General features: G+C 38.5%; 1 protein-coding gene across 2 annotated transcripts in view; it reads left to right on the forward strand.

Annotated features, from left to right (window-relative positions):
• Positions 1 to 2714: 2714 nt before the first annotated feature.
• Positions 2715 to 27287, forward strand: part of tpk1 (thiamin pyrophosphokinase 1) — a 59223-nt gene continuing 34650 nt past the window's right edge. For both annotated transcript variants that reach the window (XM_029529456.1, XM_029529457.1), the window contains exons 1-5: positions 2715 to 2832; positions 5147 to 5231; positions 9146 to 9220; positions 17793 to 17862; positions 27199 to 27271. In XM_029529456.1, coding sequence (XP_029385316.1) covers positions 5189 to 5231; positions 9146 to 9220; positions 17793 to 17862; positions 27199 to 27271 — 261 coding nt within the window. In that variant the 5' untranslated portion in view covers positions 2715 to 2832; positions 5147 to 5188. The remainder of the gene's footprint in view (positions 2833 to 5146; positions 5232 to 9145; positions 9221 to 17792; positions 17863 to 27198; positions 27272 to 27287) is intronic.

Here is a 27287-nt window from a genome sequence, read left to right on the forward strand (position 1 = left end):
AAGCAGAAAACAAATAATCCCATTTCCCAAGATGTCAAACTATTCCATTAAATAACTTTTATGGACGAGAAATCATCATATTCCACGGACAATATCACATATATATTCTGTGTCAGCTTGTTTCAGCTCTTCATTGAAGCTTTGTGATGTTTATGCTGTCTGAAATATTTACAGAAAGCACATATTTTTTATGGCTCTAACATTCCATCATTGTAGGTGTTGAATAAATCACTTTATACACCTTCCCCTAAATTCAGCCAGGTATGTTGGCATAATTGGTAACTTTGGGGTCCTGAGTAAAATTTTATATAACTATGGCTGAGTGGCCAATGATGTTTAAATGGTTAGTGAAAATGTTCCCTTCTTCTCCCATCTGCTTTTGGATCAGTAGTAAGCCTCCTTCCTCCCACAAAAAAAAAAAAAAACAAATATCATCATCGTTTCCTTATTTCTTCCTTCACTACCACCATTGACCAACTATTGACCTTCCTTTGAAGAGTGAAGCAAAAAATATCAAATATACAAATTCAAAAGAGGACGTGAGAGGTAGACAAATGAAGGCAAATCGCAAATGATGGGGAACTGAGAAACTCATGAGAAGAGAGATATAGGGAAAAAAGGAAATGTTGGGGAGATTGATAAACAAGAACGTATGCAGTTATTAGGTACCCACAGTGAGAAAGAGAGAGCACTGATCAAACATTCAGGTGGTGTGGACCTGTAAAAAAAAAAAAACTCCATCCAATGAAGAATGCACTCAGCCTGGAATTTATTCATAGATATATTTATAATGCATGCCCACAGAATGAATGACTTCCCATGAATCTAGGCGTAGTATGTGTGGGCATATGTGTGTAACCTATACATGTCTTTGTAAAAATGTGTGTTGAGTGTATGCATGATTTCTTCCCATGTGCAGTCTGTCTGAAAGACAGCAAGTGCTGACTGATGAGAGAACGTTTGTTTTAATGAGCCTCCAGAGTGTATTCACCTTGAGAGAGATTTGGTTTCTCACATTACACGGATCCTACTGCTGTCTCAAGATTCGTAGAGTATACAGCATCCATCCATAGTTTGTGTGTGTGTGTGTCTACCTGTTTATGTTTTGCTTGGGCGTATTTGTGCAGCATGTGCTATTTTTTTCTGACAGACTTATGTCTGTAGTTTTAGTGTACCTGTGTGTGATTGTGTACGTGAAAATGGGACACCAGCTTGTCTTTGCATGATACATATCCAATTTTTTGGAACACTCTCAGGAAAGAATGGCCTAAACAAGCAAACAAGTAACTTACCCACTGTTGTCCAAACCCCCTTCCCACCCCCCACCCCCCTAAAAAAACTAAAACTTAAACCACCAAGTAACACACAACAAGCTCCACAAAACAGATCTCTCTCCTTTAGCACTTTACCAAAAATGAAAATTCGAGCCGAACACCTCTGCTCTCTTTTTACCGATGACACCATTGGCACATTTATTCAAGAGCTGCCTAGAGGTCAAAGCTTTGTGAGAAATCTGTCTTTTACCCTCTTTCTTCTTTTCTTTTTTATTGTTATTATTATTTAAAAAATCTTGTTTATTGGATAAAAATGTGTAAATTATGTCAACAGTCCCTAAGACAAACCAGAGGACGCAAAACAACAGGGCTAAACTCTCTTAAAACCATAAGCCCTTTCACATTTAAAAATCCTGTGAACATCTGCCTTTATATTACTAATACATTCCTGCATGCACGCGGCTTATTGCTGCTGCCGATCTTTCATCTCCAGTCTTATTTAATCATACTCAAAACTCAATACAGTCTGGAAGCAACAGAAGTGCAGACTCTTTCTTTTCGCTTCTCTTGTACTCCTTAAATTGGAACAATTCCTTTCCTGTGCAAAGACCGTTACTTTTCCCCATTTACCCTCCTCCCTTCCTTTCCCTGTCCTGTGCATGAGCATGTCACTGATTGTGTTGAATAGTTGATCTCAGCCACTTTGTTCATGCCTCATTTACAGACATGGCTGTGTGGGAGCACCCCGTTTTTTCAGCTCGCACACAGAACAAGAAGAAGGGGACCTTGAGCAGATACTCAATAAAATGTATGGTATTAGAACTGATGTGCCTTTAATGCTCAACTAAACTGAATTAGAATAAAAATACTCTCATTCCACAAAAGTGTTTGGGTCTAAGGTGCAAAGCATGCAGATATGCTTTAAGACTTAATGACATTAATTTTCTTTTAAATACGCTACACCCCTACATTTATAATTCAATAAGGAGATGTGTGTCTTGTAGCCTATCTGTGTCGTCATGGGGCGATGGAGCTAGTTAGTGAGTGAAGGGTGGAGGCAGTGATTAGAATCACCCCTCATTCATCAGGAGAATTTCCAGCGAATGAGGTTCATACTGAAATTAAATTATTCCTCAATTTGTTGGAGAACCCCAGAGTCTTAAAAAAACACTTCTGTGCACGAAAGAAAGGGTAGTTTCGCTCTTCAGCCTCTAGATGTCCCCATGACTAAAGCCGTCCCCCTCCTCCCTCTCTCGTCGACTGTTTTTAACGTCATTGGCGGAAGTCTGTTTTTTTTTTTTTTTTTTTCAAAAAATTGTATAAAATACGAGAGTAACAACTTTAAAATAGGTAGTCGCATTTTTTTTTTTTTTTTTTTTTAGCAGCGGAAAAAAATTTTATTTTTTTTTTTTTTAGCAGCGTAACTCGGTGTCAGCATTTGTGTCAGCATTTGTGCTGATTTTGTCGGGGGAGTGGAGACTGAGCTGAGGAGGACGGGCGGCTGTTTGGGTCCATGCCGCAGCTGCGTTGAAGCCGCTGAGAGACGGAGCGAGAGCCGGTAAGGATGTGAAAACTACAACCACAGTCCGACACAGAGCTGCTGCTGACACCCTTACTGTCCGGGGGGGGCTTTTCATTCAGGCTACTCAACCTTGTTGCTTAATACGCCGTGCGAGCTGTTTAATCCAGTCTGTGAAATGACTCGATCCGAGAATCAACAATACGACTGGTAACAAATATCCATGACAGATGCGTACAATGTAAGGTTAAAAGATGTACTGCTTAAAAAGTAAAGAAGCACTTTTTAATCCAAGTAAAGCATCAAGTCAGTCAAACAAGCACCGCAGCAGACAGCAATGGTTTCACAGCTAGAGGCCACGGACATAGTTTTCACTACGGTTGCTGTCACTGCTGGTAGCAGGAGGGGATACCTGGACCTTACAGAGGCTGCACAGTAAGTCCAGCTCCTCCGGGATGGTACATCAATAAGGTGCCATTGCCAGAAGGTTTGCTTTGTTTCCCAGCACAGTATCAAGAGCGTGGAGGAGGAACCGGGTGAGCACTGCCAGAGCCCTCTAAAATGACCACCAGCAGGCCACTGGTGTGAATGTCAGACCAAAAAAATCTGAAATAGACTTCAAAAGGGTGGGCCTCTAGTGGGCTCTGGGCTTACTGCCCGGTGCTGTGGAGCTCCACTGGCATTTACCATCGAACACTAGAGCTGGCAGGTCCACCATTGGGGTCTTGTGCTTTTCACAGATGAGAGCAGGTGTCCCCTGAGCAAATGTGATGGATTGGAAAGGGTCTGGAGGAGCTGCAGAGAACCATATGCTGCCTGTAACATCGTTCAGCGTGGTGGGTCAGTGATGGTATGACCCTGAGAGGCATATCCATGGAGGGACACACAGACCTCTACAGGCTCGACAACAGCACCCAGAATGCCATTAGGCCATTAGATAATGGGATGAAATCCTTGGACCCCTTGCCAGACCCTTCGCTGGTGCAGTGGGTCCTGGGTTCCTCCTGGTGCACAGCCTCATTTGGCAAGAGTATGCATGCAGTCCCTGGAGGATGAAAGAAATGGTTCCATTGACTGGCCCCCATGCTCTCCTGACCTAAATCCAATATAAGTGCTCTGGGACATTATGTTTCCATTCATCCAGCGCCACAATGTTGCAGCTCAGACTGTCCAGGAGCTCAGTGATGCCCTGGTCCAGATCTGGGAGGAGATAACCCAGGACACCTTCCGTTGTCTCACTAGGAGCATGCCATACAAACAACTGAGTACCAAGTTTCATTTTCACCAACTATGTGGCATCCTTTCATTCATAACACAATACCCAGTCCATATCAGTATAGATATCCAACATGTTTTTTTTCCACATTGAGGTCTAATGCATTTCCAAAATGTTCCTCGAATTCTTTTGAGCAGCATATTAAAATGAGTATAAATGTATACTCTGCTACACAACTCACGCTTTGACTACGTCAAAAGGGTTAGTTTGTACAGTTTGTACCCAGTTTGTACCCTTGTACCCTTTCCTTGTTGTGTCCAAGCACTCCTGAAATATGTCATGCATTATCATACGTGACTGAGAGACACAGCAAACAAACATTTTGTATTTTTTACAAGAGAAATCATTGAAATTGTGTTTCATCATATTGGTTGCAGAATAGGTCCCTGATGATTCACTGATCAGTTATTGTTTTTTCAGCTTTATGGGAAAAAATGCTGCTTTGTGGTTTTTTGTTTTTTTTTTTTATGGTTCTGTGACAACTTTCTGTAAGTTGCAATGATAAGTCAATTAGCTGAAGAAAGCACAATCAATTGGCCTTTGAATATATATTTAATTGTTTAACTGCATCATCATCAACATCGTGGCAACATCATTTAGTTTAACATGGCCATTTGCTGTTTTTATTTTACTGTAAAGTGAAAATCTTTAGCTTTTGGACTGTAATGAAATGGAAAAGAAATGCAGTTTCATTGCTTCCACAAACTGCATTTATTTGGCTCTTTACCTGCTCTCTGCACAACCAAAATAAAGTTGAATCTAATTTACAAAAAGAAATTGGGTGACAGTGTTCTTTCATTATTTTAATTCATATTCACCTACATTTTATGGACTGCAAAAAAAACAAAAACAAAACAGCAAATAATAATGATAATAAAATAACCAGGACTGCAACCTCAGCATCATCGTGCTCTTGTAACTGTGTTTGTGTGTCTAATTGGTTGAGGGAAAATAATTATCCCACAGTAAAGCTGATGATATCGTAAGATTCCTTTGAAAGGCAAAGAACAAAGAAGAAATAAAAAAAACTGAAAATAAACACAAGAGTCGCAACAGTGTGTATTTTCTCATTTCCAGGTGAGTTAGCTGATTAAACACGGGCTCCTGTGGCTTCTGGCTATGGATAAAGTGCTGACGCCTTTGGACTGCCTGCTGCCCTCAGGTAGTCCCTAACAGACACACATGCGCAGAATACTGTCCAATCAAAGTCATATTTTATTGTAATGTGTGCTAATTGTATGTTCACACCCAGTCTAAATTAGCGGGTTATTCCCACGCACATAGCAGGACTTTACCAAAGATAATCTGTGTGTCTCTTATCAGGAAACGTATTCATTTTCCTCTTGTTTGGCTCCATACCTAATGAGCTTACCTGAAAAGGGTCTTTAGTGTATCCACTTAAAATCTGACATTTGACTCCAAAAAATTTTAATAGACACAATCTCATTTTTTGTTGTAAGATTAATTCTGTGTCTGCTGATGCTTGTACAAAAAAAAAAAAAAGAAGAAGCAGCTTCAAATAGGCAGCGGTGATTGCCCTGGAGACTTGAGCAGGAAGCTGGTTACAAGCTGCCTTTAGCCATTGCGCTCAGGTCAAGGTTTATGTGAGTTCCCTGGTGGTGTATGTGAGGAGGAAAGCTGATCAGAACCTAAGGGCAGGTTTTATACATGATGAAAAGGTCAAGGAGATTGTACCACAGTTTGGCCTGTAGAACAAACAGCAAGCACATGTAGTTACCCCTTCTGTCTCTTATGTCCGTCTTGTGTTACAGCTATAGAAGCTGTTTCTATCCGTGTTTTCAGATATCTAATTTTATTCTGAATAGTGCTGCAATTGATTTGTCCACATGTATTGTGGTTATATTGTCCAACAACAGTAAGGTCAATGAAGAAAGCAGGAGTGAAAAATCAACAAAATGTCCCCTCAACACTCAGTGGTGTCATCTCATCTAAGATTCTTAGGCATACAGCATTCACAGATGACGCTGTTATATAAACACACAATAAGCATGCTGTGTATTGTTTACTGACCAGATATGGAAATATTTGGTGGTGGTGTGTTCCTGGAGTTATTTTACAAAAGAAGAATATACTTGACCAAATGGGCACAGAGCAAGAATGCATGGTGCAGTGCTTCTGAAGTGATTGTATGTGTGTGTAATAAAGAAAACAAATGAATTTGATTAAGCTATGTCTGAATTATTAATTGATACTATTATCATTTGAATAAGCTATTTCAATCAATACTGGATATCTCATTTCACAATAACATTTTTCAACATTGATAAAAAGCGTGTTTATCACACTCCAGTTCATTATTTATCAATCATGTTTGTTTGTGCTGGTGCAAACATTTATTGTTTGTTTGTTTGTTCTCCCCCCCCCCCCCCCCCCCCCCCCCTCTCATCTGTGTATCGATGTGGCTTGAGTTTGGGCTGACCAAGACAGTTATTTCAAATCACAGTTCATTTCCTCCACAATATGATTTATTTATATATTTTTATTTTTTTCACATTTTTGGGGCACCGAGCATAATGAACTATCCATGTTCTGTGCCGACCAAATGAGTCAGAAATGGAGCGACTAAGCAGAGGCTATCATGATTGCATTAGATTCCAAGTCTTTATTGTTTTCTACAAGGGCTACTGTAATTGCTGTACTTTCTTGGTACATATGTTTGTACATGCCTCTCTTGGTACATGCATTCTTGAACTTGTGAGTTTTTCCCGGCGAGCGTGCAGAACTGTTGATTTTCTATGCTTGCAGAGCTAGGAAATCAATAACACAAAGGTTAACATCAGTCAAGAGACACTCATTTCTGATGGGAAGCTATCAGCAGTTTTGAAGCATCCATTCAAACAAATGTTTGCCGGGGTTTGTTTGCACAAATGTGTTAGCCAAGCATTATACACTGCTTTCAAAGCATGTGCAAATAACCCACAAATTGTTGTAGAACAGAACAAATCGGAGCACACACACACATCCATTTGATGATATAATTTCACAAATAGAACTGACACTTGCTATGAAAGATGATGTTTTTCAGATTCCCTGACTTATGCACTTTTAAATATCTTTTGCGCTGTATGAAATAGTGAAACAATTTTCCTTATTGCATACATTTTGAGAATATTTGTGTGACGTCTTTAATTTAATCTCCGACAGGAAATGCTTATGTAGACTCATGAAGGAAAATATAAAACCAGACCCTTGATGCCCACATTCTAAAACTCCCTTTTTTAAATTTCAAAAATTTGCAATTGTTCATGTGCTCAGGCTTTTCCTGTATGAGAATATGTTTTTTGTGGTATTTATGCTGTCTGACAGAGAATCTCAAGGTGACATTTCTTTGAACAAAGTGCCAAAAAAGGCCTCAATGCCTCTCGTGTGCGCCCAGAGAGGCAAGTCTTCATGTGGCGAAAGGGTTACCTGAAAAGTCACGGCTGGTCAAGTTTGTCTTTTGTTCTCTGTATACCTCCAGCCAATTAAGAGACAAGACTGACAAAACTACTCCTCTTTCTTTCTCCCACCTATTCCTCCATGCGCTCCCCTTTATTTTCCTCTCTTTGTGTCTCCCCTTCATCCTCTTTTTCTCCCCTTACTTTTACCATAATTGGCAGGGTTTGACTTTCCTTTGGTAATGACTTTCCAGTGATGTGAACTTTTTAACATCAAGTCTGCCATTGCAACAAAGTCACAAACCCAACGGATGCTTTTTTTACTCATCATATTCCCTTGGCATAGTTTTTCTAAGAAATATGTTTTTGTTTTTTTATTTTTCCCCAGCGCAAAACTGATACACATTTTGCAATGACAATTTCATGACACCTAAAGTAGATTCTCATCTCTTCTTCATTGCTGCTATCCCAGTCTCCTTTTGCCTTCATGATGTATCAGAAAGGCGTGCTGGGGAAGATACAAGCTTTACTAGATATGACCTGTCATGCTGCCCCAAAATTGGTATCCAGTCGCGTTGAATTTATATCAAGACAGCTTAGGAGAAAAAGGAGGTGGGGATTGTAATCACAGAATTTTTCAGAGTTCCTAGGCTTCTTGGCATTGCTATGAAAGGGAGCAAGTTAAAAAAAATTGATAAGAAAAATTATTCATAAGGCCAGACATGAAAAGGAAAGATAAATAAGCAAGCAATGAAATGACTAAGTGTGAAGGCAGGGGAAAAACATGTTCTTTGGTCCATGAAATCTTCTCTAGCAGCCTTGTGTTTTACTTTGTCAATGAGTGTCCTATGACTCTTTCTTTCTCTTTGAGATAGAAAAATGACAATTCTAAAGTACTACTCAGGGGATCTGCATTAGCAGCAGAGCAAAAGAAAAGCTTAAAGCAAGATGGATGGCTGGTTGAAGGGCGAAAATAGATTTATGAAATGCTAAATCCATAACTGGGACAGAGACTTTGACACCGAAGCATGGAGGCGCACTGAGAGGAATGAGAGGAGCCATAGGATGAAAAGTTGCTGTCATTTTGTCATTTTGACAAAAGCTTTCCTTTGTTTTCATGTAGGTATACATGGGGTTTCACCAAGGTCAGGATATTCAGATGAGCAGTAATGACAGGACTGCAGGCATAAAGATTCCTCCCCTTTTTGGAATAATAAAGACCCCAGGTCAAGAATGTAGTGGAGGGAAGCCATGGCATAATAGACACACATTGTCTATACTTTGGTCTTGTTTTGTTATCTTTTGATGTTGCAAACAAATCCCTTGTATCTTAAAATTGCATGGGCTGGAAAAACTTTTGAACTCTGATGAAACTGAGACTTGTTTGAAATGATTTCTGCTTGTAATCCTATCTTGTTCTCTTCTCTCCATGTAGAGCATGGTAATGACCTCATTATCATTGCTTTGTTTTAATTTTCTTCTTAATTTAGTACATTTAGTACCACAAAAAATCGCCTCCAATCTGTATTTAAAAGCTGTTGTTTTAAACATGCAAAAAATGTCTTTACTGTTTTTGCTATTTGGTAATTATACTGTTGCTCTTTGTCTGTGGCACTGCCTGATTGTTCCAATTATTGGGGAGATTCATAGGTCCTCTTCCTCTTGACTCATTCTCCAGGGTCCCTAAAGGTCTGTCTGATCATTCTGAACCAGCCTCTGGATAAGGACTACCTACACAAACTCTGGAGTAAAGGTAGAGATTGCACACATCACCACTGTGGATCAAACCGACCCTTCTCATATCACTTAAGTCATTTTTGCATAAGCTTACACTGATCGTGTGTTTCTTTTTTTAAGTCTGTATGTGCTCTTTAGCCTGTGGAGCCTTCACTGTGCAAAATCATAACTGCAGTATATCAACATTGCAAGACAATATAATATGCCATGTTGTTCCCCAACCCCCTGCTCACATTTCCTGTGAGATGTTTTAATGAAGGTAAAGACGTCTTTTCTTCCATTCTTTTTCCAAAAATAAGTTCCCTTTCAGCAAGGATGACCTTATGTATCTCTTTCTTTGACCTAAACAATTATACTTAAAACTTAAGTACTTTTAAACAACAAGGACTGAGTAAGCTACACAATTTTGGTACCCCTGGAGAGAGAGCCAGGAATTTAAAGAAAAAGAAAAACCCAAAACATTAATTTTAATTCACATTTTTGATCAAATTTTTATCTAACGGATTTACAGCTAAACAGGGGCAATATACTCATATTTAAGGCACCTGTGAAATCACTGAGTTATGCCTACAATAATGAAAACAAAATGGGCCTGGGTTTTAAACTTAAAGGGTGATTAAACTTTACAGATATTTTTATAAGGAATCTTATGTTTTAAACAACAAGGACAGAATTCATTTCAAGCATTACCTTCATAGACCATCTGCTTCTCAAGACGTATTCATATACTAAAATGGACAGTTTGTTTTTATCAGTGGCATGTATAGCAATTGTAAGATCTTTCAGTAGTAGCAATCTTTGCACATCTCAACAGATTTATTCAAGTGTCTATACATTTTCTGTATAACTGGTGGGTAAATAATGTGAGCGCAGGCAGGAAGTGCTCACTCCATGTAGTGAGGACGGAGCAGCATTAGTATGAACAAATCTACATATATACACAGATGAGAGCAAACATCAAATTCAATTATGATTCAAAGGGCTCTGATTTGATGATAAAACAGTTATTGATGCATCTTAATGCATCAGATTTTTAAATATATTTTTAGTCTTCTACACCAGCCTGCCAAGAGACTGCGGAGAGAAACTAGCTAGGGCTATGATCAGACATGTTTACGAGGAGTGGGAATTTTTTCCTAACTCACAATTAATTTTGATTTTCGATTTTTGGCGCTACGATTCGATTCAAAATCGACTTTCGATTCAAAATGATTTCATTCATAATGATTTCTGCTTCACGCTATAGGTGTGCAAAGGGTCCCCATGATCTACTCCAGTTTGCTTTGCAAGTCAGAATGACAAATGGAGACGTTAAAGTGTCTTTTTCACATTTATTAAGTTTTAAACATTTATCCATGCTTAGATGGAACTGTTGCATAAAAGCAATATCACATGTTGCTTAAGTTACAAAAATAAAAATATCTCTTCATAAAAAAAAAAAAAGTGCATTTAAACATAGGTTCCTCATTTTGCAAACCTTGCACACTATGAAGCTCATGTCAAACTCAGTCCAGACTAGACCAGAGACAGGACCAGACCAGAGACCGGACCCCTGCAGAGAGGAGAGACTAGACCAGATCAGACTAAAAAACAAATTTCTGGGAAACATTTCTGTTGCTTCTGTTGCTGTCCCTCACGTTTCACCATTCAAGATGGTACAAGACTCATCTTACAAACTTGGTATAGGTGAGGACTGAGTTTTAAATTTCAGATTTTCCTGCATCACGAAAAAGGAAATTTTTCTGCTGGTAAAAGGGCAGTAATTACATCAGCTATAGATCACATTCACGCTGAGACATCCAGCACTTGTTGCTCTTTGAATGGCTCCACTTCAGCAGTGTTGGATAACTGTCATGCCTAGGGGTATTCTAATGCTAAGATACAGGTCAAAAGCTTGCTGGCAGTTTTTGAACCAAGAAAATCTCCAAGAAAAGACTCCTACAAAGTTTATGTAACTAGAGGATATAATAATGGATTTGATTTTCATCTGCTTCATGAATATGCGAAGACCTGTTATCAGTGTAAATGAGAAAAAAGAGGAATTCAAAGAACTGTAAAACATGCACAAAAGCCTTATTGTTAAAAAGGAAAAAATATGTTTTTGAAGGGAGGTGGAACCCCAGTCTCCCTGAAGTGTTGCTTATGAGATGCGCTGATGCATGGCAGTTGTGCTACTTGGCTGTGATGTATTAAATATGCAAAGCTGACTTTGAACTTTTAAATCAGAAAGTGTCATCCCAACCTGTATCCCACATTTGCTTTTCTTTGGCATCTCATAAAATTATCAGATACAGAGCCGAACTGAATGTGTTTTCAAGAGTGGAGTGAAAAGAAGTGACTCGGATTAGTGGTTCTCAACCATTTGACTATTAAATCACGAAACAAAACAAAACAACCAAAAAAATATTGTCAGAAAAATTTCTGGAATAATTGCATGTACAAACTTACAACTTATGTAATCTTGGAGAGAAGTTACTAAACAAACTTTGAGACTGTGATTAAAATCACATCGAATTTCAAAAAACACAGCTTGGATTTCATTTTATTTTTTTAATCAACGTAGCAAAAAACCTGGGGCCCCTAAGCTCTTTCCCTTGCACAGCAGTCACACAGACAGCTGCTGCTCTCTTTCGTTGTTCCTTTCGCTATAGGACCGCAAAAATGTTTAATGACATCTGACAAAGCAGTTTCCTCCAATGGTTGCCCGTTGCCCCAAGATTAAAGTTCTTCACGTAGTGTAGTAAGGTAAGCAATTATTAAAATATGACAAAAAATATAAAATATGTTAAAGGAAGAAAAACATAAATCATTCATCACATTAATTTTGATGAGAAATGTAAATAAAATAGCTCAATTGATGCTCGTCAATTTCACACTGTACATCCAGAGTAGTTTTCCATAGTTACAATAATTCAATTTGAAATACATTCGAAAATCCAGTTAAATTTTTTTCAGGCAAGTGATATCTAAATTGAGGATATTTTTTTTCAATATTAAGTATAAATTGTCTTTCCACTATCTCAGCACAACATATATTGGACTCGTGCTGGATTGTTTATGCTATATTAATTGTAAATAACCCTCCACAGAGTATTGTAGATTGATATTTTTGGTTTAATATCCTTATTTCCAAACCGTGACGAGCCCAAAGTTTTACTAAATGTCAGGATAAAATTTTACATAAATGGATTGTTTCCCATATCCTTTAGTTGGTTGTTTTGCTATCACATTCAAAAATTGCTGGTAATATGGGAACATGAATCATTATCATCAAGGAAAACATTGCACTGAATCACCCAATCAACTGGCTGTACCATTTGGAGATCACCGCGAGAGATATTCGATATACTTTGTCAGTTTGGTAACACTTGATACTGTCATATGGTAGATTTGGGCATTTGGTCACATTTAGATAAGGCTACTTATGAAAAACTTTCAGAGAGATTTTAGCCCATCTTTGAAGTGCCACAAGCAATGTATCAGTCCTGTGGTGTGGATGTCAGAGATAGTGCAACTGAAACTTTTGTGATCAGTTTTGATCTTGGCGGCACTGCACTGGGACTTGAAGAAGTTTTGACAGGATGATGATTGTTTGTGAATGGCATATTTCAGATCCCTCCCAGTTTGATGAAAGATGCGCTTGTAGCAAGTTTATCATTCCTCACTTGAGATGCCATGTAATTTTAATGTTGTTTATGGGATAAGCAGATGTCAGTGTGTGTCACTCTCCGGAGGTCTCCACCCTTGCAGACACAGACATCCGCACACACATACACACAACGCTCTCAGGTCCTCTGATGTGGTACTCCTGGGGCCTGCTCATCACCTGTGGGAGAGGTAGAGCAGCAGGGAGCAGAGGAGCGATGTAGGCTGGAAGAGCGCAGCTCTGATCAAAGGAAAGCTCATTTACAGGTGCCTAGTGCGATGTTGTGAATTTGGATCAGCCTGCTTATCTCACTCACGCATCCACTCACTCATCAAGTCCATCAGTCGCTCACTTGCTCACCTAGTCAGTCAGTCACTCACTCAGTCACTAATTTATTTACATACACATCCTTCACATAGTCACTGTGTAACAGTACAAACAAGTAATTCAATAAAGCAATCAGCAAAGGCGTCTCTCTCTCTCTCTCTCTCTCTCTCTCTCTCTCACTACAGGAGAAAAAAATGTGCCTGTGTTTACTATAAGTGTCTCGTTTGATCATTTGTTGCATCAGCCATCAGTCAGTCAAGTGCTGTCCTTGCAATCAAGGCAATTTTGGATAATGTGGTTGGAATGTTTTGGCGAGCACATTCACATAGCCTCCACTAAATTCAAGTACACCTGTCAGATATCACAAATGGGTGTGTTGACAATTGGAAGAAAAAAGCTGTCAGCAAGAACTGATGGATAGGAATCTAAAGAGAGGAATAAAGCAAATTCAGTTAGGAGTGTCAACAGAACAGAAAAGCCACTGTAGTGGAAGGCCTGCTGAAATTTTACCACCTAGAATAATGGAGAGGAGGATGGAGTGGAGCAAGAGAGAAATAAAAGGAGATGTTTTTGCTAGGAATCAATCAAATTCAAGGAGAGTTTTGGAAAGTTGAGTGGTTCTGGAGACAGGGTGACAGATGGAGGCGGAGAGGTGGACTGATAGATGAGGGGAGGGTGTCAAAGCATTATAATGAGGATGATAATCTTTTCACCGCTCTTGGTGACCGTTTGCCCTCTCCTGTACTGCACTAAAGCCCTCAACTGACAGGTATTAATCCTCACCACTAACCTCATCGATACTGGAAAGCTTTAATAGAGAACGTTCCCCACAGCAGTGTGTGTGTGCGTGCATGAACCTGCGGAGGCTCCTTCTCTGCATCAAACTCAGGACTGACGTGGATGATTAAAAGGAACTGAAATGACAGGTTTAGTAGAGTAGTGTGCAAGGAATTGCATTATCTCATACGAACCATATGTATCTATCACTCAGCAGAGTGAATGACAGCAGCATTTGGTTCTGAAGCCTGCAGGGAGGAATTATGATAGCTAGTTTATTTACAAGGTCATCTCTTCTGACTGCTTCTGCTGTCCTTGCTCAGCTTGTGTCATATCACTGAACTATGCCTCTGTATGAGGTTTCCTATTGAGCTAGATTGTGGAATTCAAATTCTCTATATTCTATAGAAGAAGTTGGTTAGGCTATTGGACTCACAGTATTGTGAAAATTGATACATATAGCTGAAGAATCATGTTCTCAATGGAAGCATGAAGATGTTTTTACTTAATTGACTTTTGATGAAATGCAGAGATCTCAGATTCAGTTTACCTATCATTGCAGTTTATTGTGAACATAAATGGGATGTTGGTAACACAGTAACATACCTACAGACAGGACATTTTATATTTCAAAGAATATGAAGTTTTTTTAGGAAGTCAAGAATAAACTTGAACTTTTTAATGTGTGTAAAGAACAGAGACCTTAAAATAATAGGAGAATTAAGCTGTTTTTGACATTCAGGCAGGGACTGTTAGGGCTGCAAAACATAAGATAATGGTTATACACTCAAGGACATTAATTATAACACTGAACAAAATGTGCCCCTTAGTTCTTCATAGTGATTGAACCAGCAAGAACATATCAAGTATTCCTGATTACAAACATTTAAAAAGTACACATTGGAAATATGCAATTGAGTCCAGACACAAATAAATAACAACAACCAGAAAATTTGCAAAACCCGTATCTTGCTTTCAATGAAACATGTTGATTACTGGCATCAGAAGGATTGCACTGGTTGTGCTATAGAGCAGAGTTTTATGTCTGTGTGTGCACGTGCATGCGCGTGTCTGCACACACCAGATTAACTGTTGCTTTTTCTTTCTTTTTTTTTGGATGGCATGATGCCTTGCAAATGCAGGAAATGATTGACAGACAGAAGTAACTGTTGTAGAACCCCCAAGTCAAAAATGATTCGGTGTGTGTGTGTGTGTGTGGATAGTTATACACAGATAATGACTGATGGCTTTACAGTCTGTAACCACTAAACTTAAAGAAGTAGTTGCCATTTGAAAAGTTTCCCAGCTTTTTCACTTTGCCAGAGATAATGAGTCATTTACATTCTAATCATTTCTTGATGTGAAACATCCACAGCAGGTGGAAGGGGTTACAGATAAAAGCACTTCCCTGAGTATAAGTGTCTTATTTACATCAATGTAAATGCATGTAAATTTTCTTACTTTTTAAGTGGTCAAGCCAAAGATAGTTAGAATGAGAAAGAGAATTATCACTTTTCTCCATTTGAAAGTTATAATTTGGTCTAGTTTGCTGTTTGTGTCAGTCTACGAATTTGCATTGAGTAGGTGGAATTTATTATATATTTTTGCATACTACACTTATTTTTAGGAGCAGTTGTGCTAATAGCATAGAAGTTAAGAATATAATTTGTAGGAATAACGGCTGTGCAGTTTAATGGCTATGCTAAGTATGAACCCAACTTTTTTTTATTTATTTATTTATTTTTTTTACATGTGACTGTAAGAGACTTTAATATTTAACATTTATTAGTTTCACTTAAAATCAGTAAAATGCATTTCACTGAAGTATGGTAGTTACAGTTTGATGTCTGTGTTGTTTCAGTGAAAATCAAATCCAAGGTAGTATTCATTTACTTACCTCAGTTTGGTACACGCAAAATACAACTTTTTGAGAATTGAGCTTGTTCTGTAGGATAACTAAGGTGTGCTAAATGTGTCCTGATTGTGTTAAAATGGAGCAAAACCTGGATATTTGAGTCATTATAGAATGCACAGTTTATTAAAAGTACACTTTGGAATGTGTGTCCACTAGACCATGTCATCACTTGTGACATGGTCTAGTGTAAAGAATAAGAGGCAGGTGCAGACTCAGAGATGGATTTTTTGAAATTGACGCAGTTTGAGAAAAGAAAGCCCATGAGACAGAAAACAATCATCTTGCTGGTGTATTTGCTGCAGGCTCTAGTTAGTTTTAAACTAGGTTCAAGTAGAAAACCACTGCTGCTGCTTTGAAGTTTTTCCCTTGTGTGCTCCCCAACAGATCCGAACTGAAAAGGGCTCTTACAAAATAGACTGCTTGTTTGATTTGAATAGAATAGAGGCCTTGAAAGAGCATACATTTGCAAATAGTTTGCATATAATTTCCGAGGAGTTGAAAACCATTTTAACAAAGTCAAATCACCACCTCATTTGTCTGTTTTTAAAATCAGAGAAGATAAGTGCTCTTTCTCTTACTTTTCCTGTACAGGGAAAAATGATTAACCATAATGCTTTACTTGTACTGTATGTGGTATCTTATTTGTTATGCTTTCAAGAACAGAATGGTGACTTCTCTCTAACTGCTGAGGACCTTTTTCAGACTGCTTTATAAACTGCTGCTGTGTTTGAATCATTCATTAGATTTATATTTTCTTAAAATGTGTTCTTGTAAAGTTGTCACTCACGGCTCTGACAGTCAGATGTACACCCACTCAGTTTGTTAGGAACAACCAGCGACAATGAATTTAGTCCAACAAAGTAGTGCAACAAATACACCTTTCTTGGCTGATGTTCAGGTTTTAAGTATAAAATATTTCTCATATTCAGTCCATTTCATTCAAATTAATGAGGGTAGGGGAAATGATAGAGACGAAAAATTCAACATGAAGACAAACTATTGCCCCTCTTTAACACAGCTTCAATAAAAACTGAACATTATGAGAATCAAAGGATTTCTTCAAGAATTGTTGCATCATTTTCAACTTAGTATATGCATTAAACTGCCAATTGCAAAAAGGCACAAAATATATGTATCACCATGTAATATTTTTTTATCTTTATAATGTAACACTTATATTCCTTTGAAGACAATGCTAGGTCAGTTCAGTTAAACCTATGTGGTGCCTATTCTGAAATGAACCATTTCCACTAGGTGAAGCAAAAACTCCCAATTTATTTGTCAGGAGTGGTGTGGAATTTAGAGAAAACACAAGAAACGTGTGCGACAAAAAATGGATATAACAAGATATAAAAGTATTATGGGCAGCACTTTGGCATAGTACTTAGCGCTGTTGCCCAAAATAAGAAGGATGTGGGTTCAGTTCCCAGCCTGGGGCCTCTCTGTGCGGCGTTTGAATGTTCTCCCCGTGCCTGTGTGGGTTTCCTCCCACAATCCAAAGACGTCATGTTTGGGCTAACTGGTGACTCTAAACTGTCTGTAGGTCTGAGTGTGACTGTGAGTGGTTGTTTCTCTGTGTGTCGGCCCTGTGATGGACTGGTGACCTGTCTAAGGTGACCCCCGTCCAGTGTGAGCTGAGATTGGCTCCATCACCCCACTGACCTGGAAATGGAAAGCTGTTGAAAATGAATGAATGAATGAATGTTGCTCTTAGACCTGCCAATGAACAAAGATCTATCTCAGAATAACTTCTCAGAAAATGCACAAATAGCAGGTCATCATACACTTTCGTTTAACCAGAGTGAAGTGGACTGTGTATGAGAGTAACGCGTCTCTTCAGTGAGAGTGAGGTTTATTTTTCATTGGAAACTTATTCCTTTCATCGAAGCAGACTAAAGTGTCTCTACTGGTTTCTCTCTACAGCTCTCTTGAAAGCGTGTGCTGATGGAGCTGCCAATCACCTCTATGACATGACTGCTGGAGATTGTGACAGGTGAGTCTGTCTCATGTTCACACTTGTGTTAGTTAATTCGTCTTTTAACTTCCCTGTCTTCTGTGTATGTTCCATTTGGGAGAACAATGATGAAATTGGATGCCGTATCTTTCGCAGCAGTGGTTGCATTAATAGTGTAATTTACATTCAGCAACATTGTCTCTGGTTGTGATTGCCCAATAATGACACAACAGAACAGCAAAAATTGGATTTTAGAAATGTTTTAAATGAAAAGCAAATAAAAATGATTACAAAAAAAAGGGATGTCTTAAATGTATTACACAGGAAAAACTGAAATACAAACTTGCCAAGTATTCAAAATCTTTGTTTCTAATGGAAAGGACTGCATGTGGGCATTCTGCAACCACATTTCTAATGAAGGACTGCTGTCAGCATATAGATGGACCTGGGGGTCACTAAGTCCCTGAAGTGTTTAGGCCTTCCCATTAACACTACGAGTCTGAACGTCTATTATCACAGAGTGCGAATATGATGTTCAGCATGTCTGTGTTTGTCTATGTGCATGTTCCAACAATTCTGTCATTTCGACAACCATTTGAAATCCAAAGCAATCTAATGGACATTTTTGCAAAGTGACACCCTTCACACTGTCACAGGGAAAACATATAGTCCTTGATGTTAAGCCTTCAGAAATCTTTTGGTTTTATTGTATTAGTGTTCTATCACTGCAAACCAGTAACACTAACATAAAACCGCTTTAAGAAACACTAGATGCTTATTAAGGTTCAAACTTTGGAAATCAAGTGTGCTTCTTTGCATAATTCAGTTCATTTTAACAGGAAAAAAGATTACAACTGCTTACAGAAAAATGGTTTTCAGCCACAGAAATAACTATAAAATGATAATTACAAAAGAACATAATGAAAACTGTCATTGTAGTTCAGTATCATAAAAATGTCTCCAAATAATAGACAATCTGAGCCAATCATAAACAAATGAAATTAACAAAGGTCATAAACAGGAGGAGGTAGAAGAATTAAATTGTACACTACACTAATGACTATGCAGTGGAATTAGTCACAGTAAATGGTGCAGCCAACAACATTAGCTTTCTAATAGTGATGTTTAGTTATGCTTGTGGACAGGAATTAAGTAAAAGCAAGATTTAGGAATGGAAAATGAGGCCAGTGCACTGTCCCCACGAATACTGTTCAATGAGGAGACAAATGTTTTTCACGTGGCTGTAAGCAGTCTTTATTTTATTTATTTATTTATATATATATATATATATATATATATATATATATATATATATTTTTTTTTTTTTTTTTTTTTTTTTTTGATAAATACAAGCAGTCATACATCTCAGTTTCACAATGTGAATTTGAGCATGGGACATCATTCATATTTCTGTCTGTGACACAGAAGATATATCATCTGACCTTCCAGTTAGAGCTCTGTCAGCCGCCTGCCTAGTCACAGCAAAGCTGTCAGCCTGGCCTCCCGTTTAGCCCAACCCTAACAGCATGTGTCCAAAAAAGTTATACATTACACAGGCAGGAAGGAAGATGTAAGAAAGATAAAGGAAGTGTCGGGGGGGGTCCATAAATCTATCACCAGCTAGTTGAGATGTATTTAACCTAATATTACCATAACTAATGATCTACAGAGAAGGAAAGGAGGGCAGGAACGGAGAAGGAGAGGCAAGCAATCAGTCAATGCCAATTTCTATGAAATCTTAACCATCCTGGAGGGAAGACTACAGCTGCACCGCTCCCATATGATCAAATAGCGGGAGTTGTGAGAGAGTAGCAAAGAGGAGAAAGCAAAGGGGACGAAACAAAAACAGATTGCTTAATAAATAATATTTGGTGTGTGTGTGTGTGTGTGTGTGTGTGTGTGTGTGTGTGTGTGTGTGTTTGTATTTGCTGTGTGTAGCTTTACATCTTGGGCTTTTGTATATTTCCAAAATAATATACAAGTTGAAGCCATTACAAAGACAATTTTTTCCTACCACCGAATGTCAGAGTTTAATACTTAAGTTCAAAATACCAAAATTTGGATTTTGTTTTTCTTGGATGCACACAGCGCCGAGCCCTGCAGAGAAGTCCCACATCTCAACTGTAGTTTACATATAAGCAGACTCATGAAAGGATCAGTTTCCTCCATACTCCTGCAATTAATGCTGACAAAATGTGCTGCTTCTCTGCAGGAGCACATGTCGACTTTTAAGATCAAGTTTTAAAAAGGGAAGTAGCAGAGATGCTTCAGAGTCTGTGCTGTCATCACTTTGACCACATTCACTGCAGATGTGCTGCAGATGTAGGATATGTGAGATATTTCTAGAAGATCAAGGCATTTTAGTTATCTTCAGGAAGACTGTCTCACTTGGTGTTATGGAGGTAAAATCAAAATGGATGGGTGGAGTTTAAATTTTTCTTTGAATTGTAAATTTGTTCCCTATAAATTTAATTACTGTGGTGGCGCGTGTTCTTAAAAAAAGTACTGAAAAATTTTACACATGTCAAGCATTTTGCTTCCAAAATCACACGTGATTCTGTTGTCTTGAAGTCATGTATGGTGAGCAGTGCGCATCAGTATCTTTGAAATGGCTTTAAAAAGACTGCTAGTAAACATGTAGTACTTGTTACATTGTCTGGCACTGAAACTGAAAAATGTTATGGTTAGCGATGTACTATTTTGAAAACAGTGTAAATATGAGCAGAGAGAGCAGGAGAAAAACATATTTAATGCTGAAACTGGCTGACACCTAGCAGAATGCAAATGGCCTTCAGTGTGATCCACATGACCTCGTCTTCCCTTAGCTGGCATTTGTGTGCATTTGTCATCCTGTCTTTCTGTAAGTGTGTGTTACAGTCAGAAAATAATGAGGATAATAAAAATTTCCGGTCAGCTTCAGCAGTCACCAGCGGGTGGATGGCCTCCCACAGTTAAGAGAAAGGTGCCACATAATTTTCTGTCAAAACAGCCTTAATGGTACTCATTAGGGATGAACAGAGGAGAGGGTGCGTAGGGCTAAGACCTTTTGCCTTTCTTGATGACTCAAGTGACAATGTTTTCACCTCACTGTATGGGGTGTTAGACGACATACAGCACATGCATATTCATATTTTTAGACTAATTCCAGATGGAGCTTGCATCCATTTAAATTGGAATTTTCCTTCATTTTCTTTGATTTTTATAATCTTTCACAGCTTATGTAAATATCATTAATGGTAACGTACACCATACATGATTGATTTTCTGTTGCTAGTCTTTCCTCTTGTGATGTTGGCATTTATGTGTGCTCCTATCTGCACTCTTTGTAATGTGTCTGGATTATTCAGTTTTTTGATGATACTCTGTACTTGTCTGGTGGGTACATGTATTAAACCCATGTACCCACCAGACAATGTTCAAGTCATTGGCCAGAATCTGGGTCTTATTTTTGAAATTTTTCTCCCCCCTTTCTTTTGAACACTACTATTACATACTTGCATGAGATGGCTCAATGCTCATTTGATATGCAACTCATGAACACAAGCTTTCTCTTCCCACTGTTTATCCATTCACCTTTGACAAGCATCAAGATATGTACACATCCTGCACATTTAATAAATTTCAGTTTTTGTGTTGGTAAATTGGTGTAATTAGCCAGTGACTATGCAGATGAGAGTTCAGTTGCATCAAGCATTAACAGCATACTAACATCCAGTTAGTGCTGGAGCTCCTGTGTACCAACAGGAGCTGTGAAATGAGGTGAATGCAGCACTGTCACTAATTTTCTCTGAAGTCATGTTGAATAAGGAGCAGCAGGCTGAACACAAACAATGTGTTTTTGATTCAGTTAACCAGTGTCAAGGTTGTGTTGAATTTGGAAACTGCACTGGACTAAAATGATGTTTTTTTTTACTGTTAATAAAGCTGAGATCAGGGGTGTATATGGCTTTCCAGTTACTGCTGGTCACTGTGTTATGTTCTTTGTAGTGTTAAGTAAAGACATTCCTGATAAAACAATATATCATAGTCTCTCCTTTTATCATCATCAGAAACTGCTCTCTCTCTACACAGTTGTAGACTAAGGTTTTATACCGTACTGTAATCTCTATTAAATGTAATATTATCAGGGCATAATTTAATTCTAGAAAACGATTTTAACTTGAGCAGTGAGAAACAATCACAATTGTAAAGCCTTTTCCCCCATAGATGTATTTGGTAACCAAACTTGTAATAAATTGCTTTCATGGTGGTCTTAGGCTCTTGTCTTGGTGCTGAAACCTCAGGGCTCTCGTGCAAGTCAGACCCTGTATCATCCTTGTTTCTGAATCAAAATTGGATTTTGGTCTAATTTGTGCATCTAATCAAAGCCTCCGAGAAGATAAGAAGTCATATGGATAAACAAGGAAGGGATGGGAGCTGAATGTGGGCAGAGGTAATTGCACACAAACAGAGCTTATAAAACTTGCAGCTATGTGCGTTAGGGTCTGTAGTGTTCACAGACACCCTCAAGTGTTTCTATGTGTGGAAGAGATTTTCTGAGTTGTCAGCATATGATTGAATATTGAATATGCTTAAATATGAATTTTGGAGAAGATAATGCTGTAAGCTTAGGTCAGTGAAGTTGTTGAGGATGAAAACTAGTTATTGTATAAAACGTCTGGCAAAGAGATATCTTGGACAGTTTTTTAATATTAAAAGAACATATAGTATTTAAAAGATGCATTGTCTCAGTCACAGCCCCCTTGTTCACTGGCATGTATTGTTTTTTTTTTGTTTTTTTTTTCAGGAAAGACGTCAAACACCTTCTCTTTTCTTTGGACAGATCTAACATGACAAGTAATTGCTATAAAATGTATTAATCATGATATGAGCAATTTGAAGTGCTATTCAAATATGCTGTAATCAAATTCACACAGCCAGGGAACTGTTTAACTGCTGGGGTATCAAATTGTGTGACCTAAAAACAGGGTCACATGCCAGCAATTAAGAGGATTATAGCCAGGGGGTTTGTGCGATCAGAGAATTGATGACTGGGAACTAATGGCTCCATCCTCTTTTCCTCCTTACTGCATTCAGTGAAGGTTTCTCTTTTCATTTTATATTTGATGTGAATTATTTTGTCATTTTCCTTAAGTATTTTTAAATACAGACGGTAATGTTCCTGCAGTTTGTTCTGTTACAAGTCACTTCAGTGTTTTCTTCTGCAGTCACCAGATGTTAGAACTGACATCACTTATGTCTGATCTCTGATCTCTTTTGTCAGGAAGCTCGCAACATCCGCAGCTTTCACTTGTTTCTTTGCCTAGATATTGTTCCTCACACTTGCTTTGCTGCTCCAATCCTGGTGGAGTTTGTCTATTACAGGCTGATTTGAGAGTACTCTTGTGTTTATTGCTCTATGTTGGAAATTAACATGCTGAGTTGATGAGTGTAGGGAACTGGGCCTGTCCTTTTTATATGAGGGTTTTGCACGCTTCTTTTTACATGTGCCCCCATTTATTCTGGTTTAGTGAATTGTACTGTGACAATGAAATGTAATTTTAACGCTTCAATTAAGGCAGATTAAGATAGCATGCATCTCTTTTAGTGCTTTTCTTTCTCTCCTTATGTACACCTAAGTAACTCTCAGTAATACAGAGAGTTAGAGAATAAACTATATGAATGTTGTTTGGGGATGAAATGTCTGTGGATTAATGACTATGTTTGGATATTAGTGTCTAGAGCCATCTAGTTGATTCATTTTAGGATTAGATATGGTTGAATTTCACACTTGAAGATCACCAGGTTTCAAAGGTACACACCCACATGTTCTCACAATCAACCATGTGCAACCAGGAATTTTGTGCACTGAGATTTAGTTAGTTAGGTTTTGCCCCTGGACTTTCCTTTAAAGTATGCCATATTACCCAAAAATCGTTTCTGATTTGTAATCGCCATACTTTGGGTCCTGCTAACTTAATTCACCCAAAGTATTTTAAAAATAAATGTTTTAATTCTCACATTTCAGAGACACAACATTGAATGCTGGTTGGAACCAAGATGCAAAAATGGAAATGGAGACTAAATATGTCTCTGTGGGCCTAGATTGTATTCATTTGTCATTCATGAACAATTTATTCAAAAGATTCAGCAAATCATTTGGTTTGAATTTAATGTGTGACCATGAGCAGTGAACAAGTTGGAGAACAGATATTTTGAAAAAGTCCTTTAAATAAACTGATGTTTGTCTGCAGAGTAGTCTGCATCTGAAGTGTTTAAGGGACATTTGTTCATTGTAGTTACAGAAAAGAAAAAAAATACAAGGTTATAGTCTCCTTCTGAACTTTCCCCATCTGGACCTTGGAGACACAATGTCACATCCCCCACCACATGTAAATTCAAACACTCCACCTGTGGTAAGCACAGTAGACAGTTTTCTGATGATGTTTTTCTATTCAGTGCAGCCGAAAAGAACCACAATAAACCACAATTATCCAGTACAGGAACATACAAGCCCTAACAAGTGACCAAAAAAAGGGTATGAATGACTGTGTGAGTTTATCTTCGGGTGTGCACTTCATAGCCGTCTTGGTGTTATTATCCAAAATAATTTTTCTACCCCTTCAGTGGCTCTTCTCCTCTGATTGGGAGATGGGAGTGGTAAGAGGAGTCATAGCCACATCTCTTAAGTGATGAGTAAAAAGAGAAATGTTCATATCCCTCTACCTCAGGAGATGATAAGAGAGATGAGAACGAGAAGATGTAAACAACAGTTTTTTCGAATTAAGTGGTCTTATGGAACAATGCTGTCCTCCTTAGTTTGAAGGACACAAAGCTGAAATAGAAACGGGGAAAAAAAAAGTGAAAGAATATAATGGGGACGGAAATGTGTTGTTTTTTTCTCTTAAATGAAGTTGTTAGATAGAAAAGAAGTTGGCTTAGTTACATAAGAAAGTAAGTAGGAGCAGAAATGAGATGAGATTGGATGAAGGTGTAAAGGAGAAAGCAACATGGAAAAGAGAAGCGTAGGCTGGCAGAAAAAGGAGGAACAAGCCAGCAGAGAGGGTGTAGAAAGAGAGAGAGAGATTTACAGAAGATGCAAAGGCAGACTGATAGACAAACATACACATACACACATAAACACAGTCAAAGGTCACACGCTCAGTCCCCCTCCACCCTCCGCCCTCTGGTACTCAGACAAACTGCCAGTAAAATGCTCTATTTCCCCTCCAAATTAAAGTGTCAGTTAATATTAATGTGGAAGGGAAGGCTGTCAGACACACAACACACAGACACAAACAGGGTTTGGGCTTATGTACACAAACACAAATACAGAATTTAGAACCTCGCTTGGTCAATTACGATCAGCCGATGGAGTCATGCGCACAGGTCAAAAAGGTGTGAGTGAGTGAGTGAGTGAGTGAGTGAGAGAGAGAGAGAGAGAAGGTGTCGTCAGGCCTAATGTCATGTCAGGCCCCATCCGTCACATGGTTATATCTGAATGGAGGTGCAATTGTATTGTCCTGGATTATACAAAGGGGAAAATATCCATGTGTTTGTGTCTGTGAATGTGTAATGTGTATGTCTACAAGGAAAGTTTTTATTTTTTAATATCTTCAGGGATACTTGTGGTAAGTGTGTATGTATAACAGTTAGAGCCAGAAGTCTTTGACCACTTAACCATTTGCTTGAATGGGAAAGTGATCTGTGACTTTTAGACCCCACAGTATGTGGCAACAGATTGCAAACGATTGGCGTTCTTTTTGGCAAGCTGTATCTTGTTGGTGTAAATGCTGAGGAGTGTGGGAGGGAGGGAATAATCCTTCTGTATCTCTTTCTTCAACCGACTGGAACATTGCTCTCGCCTCTTGCTGCGGTAGCACACACAAACAAACACACACAAACACACTGCCCAACCAACCATGAAATCGTAATGTCAGACCTGTTAATGCCTCTAGATAGTAGCAACTGCATCCGTGCATGTTTCTGCTCCATACACATGCACGTACACACACAAACCGAACAAACAGAGAGCTATCTGTCTCTCACTGACGGGCATGTTCTGCTGCGAGATGTTAGGCTGTTTTCACTGATATCGTCAACAGACCCTCCTAATTCCATCACCTTGAGAATGAGCATTTGTCTCAATGCACAGTTGGATTTGGATGAAAGAAATGCACAGGGAAATGTATTTCCAGAATCCAAAGCCTGCATGTAAATGTATTCCCGAACCTCCTGCCCAGTTTAATTTTCCAGTCTTAATTCGCTTAATTGCATGTATTAACATGGAATTTCTGGCAGGTTTGTGTTGTTCTCAATTAATATTCTGTATTGTTTCTTTTTGCTTCTTTTTCTGATTGGTAATTCTTAGCCATGTGAGGCATACACCATGGAAATTTGAGGTTGAGTGAATTTATATTTATGCCAATAAATTGGATACAGACTATGTTCTTTATTTTCTAACCAGTTAGATGCATCCTGAAAAAATTAATTTGCAGGTACAGTAGTCTTACTGAAGGAAAATAATAAGCTTTTAAACTTAAAAATGCCATTATTAGGAAAGATTTACTCCAATTTTGAGGCATACTAACTGAGAAATTCTGCCAAAAAACATTTAAAAAATCATTCTCATTATAATAACATTGTACCAGTTATGTGTAATTATCATTATAATTTGAATAGAGTAACCATGGGTCATAATCAGACTTCAGTGTTTTCTCCCATTATCTTGCATTACCTTTTTTATCTTGTTACAGCACACAATTTAGCACATTCATCAGCGAACATTGTGAGCTGCAATAATCAAAGTAATACTAAGTTCTAGTGCTATCTGATGAACACCAGTTCTCCATGCTGCTGCTTTGGGTGTGTGCGTATTAGAGAGGATCTATTCTTTACTCCTGTGTTTAAGTAACTGAAGAGTAACTTGATCTTGGTCTTGTCATTACTCTGTGAGCTTATATTCAAGCGTTTTCCTTGTTTTGATGTACAGTATATACAACAACCTTAGATTTGTTTGTGTATGCTGCCACATACGGTTGTGTGCTTTCCCATCAATCTGTGCATCTCCCTGTCAGCTCTGTCTCTGTGTGTGTGTGTGTGTGTGTGTGTGTGTGTGTGTGTGTGTGTGTGTGCGTGTGCGTGTGCGTGTGTGCACAAATGGAAGATAGGGCCAGGTTCGATGCCATGGAGAATCACCCTGTCAGTCTCCATGTCTCTTCGTCTCTTCCCCTGGCAGTGTCACTCCTCTCCCTTGCTGCACAGATCAAAGAGCTGACATATGCCCTGATGTCCTCTCTCTCTTTTTCTCTTCTATCTCTCTCTCACTCTGTCTTTTTTTGCAATCTTAACCCTCTCCCTCTGTCACTCACCCTCTTTTTCTATCCTTACATCCAGCTTTCTCCCTGACTACATCAGTGGGGATTTTGATTCCATTACTGCTGAGGTCAAAGCTTTCTACGCAGGCAAGGTGAGTGGAGACATAA

This window comes from Echeneis naucrates, chromosome 20, assembly GCF_900963305.1.
Source record: "Echeneis naucrates chromosome 20, fEcheNa1.1, whole genome shotgun sequence".
NCBI classification, from domain to species: Eukaryota; Metazoa; Chordata; class Actinopteri; order Carangiformes; family Echeneidae; genus Echeneis; species Echeneis naucrates.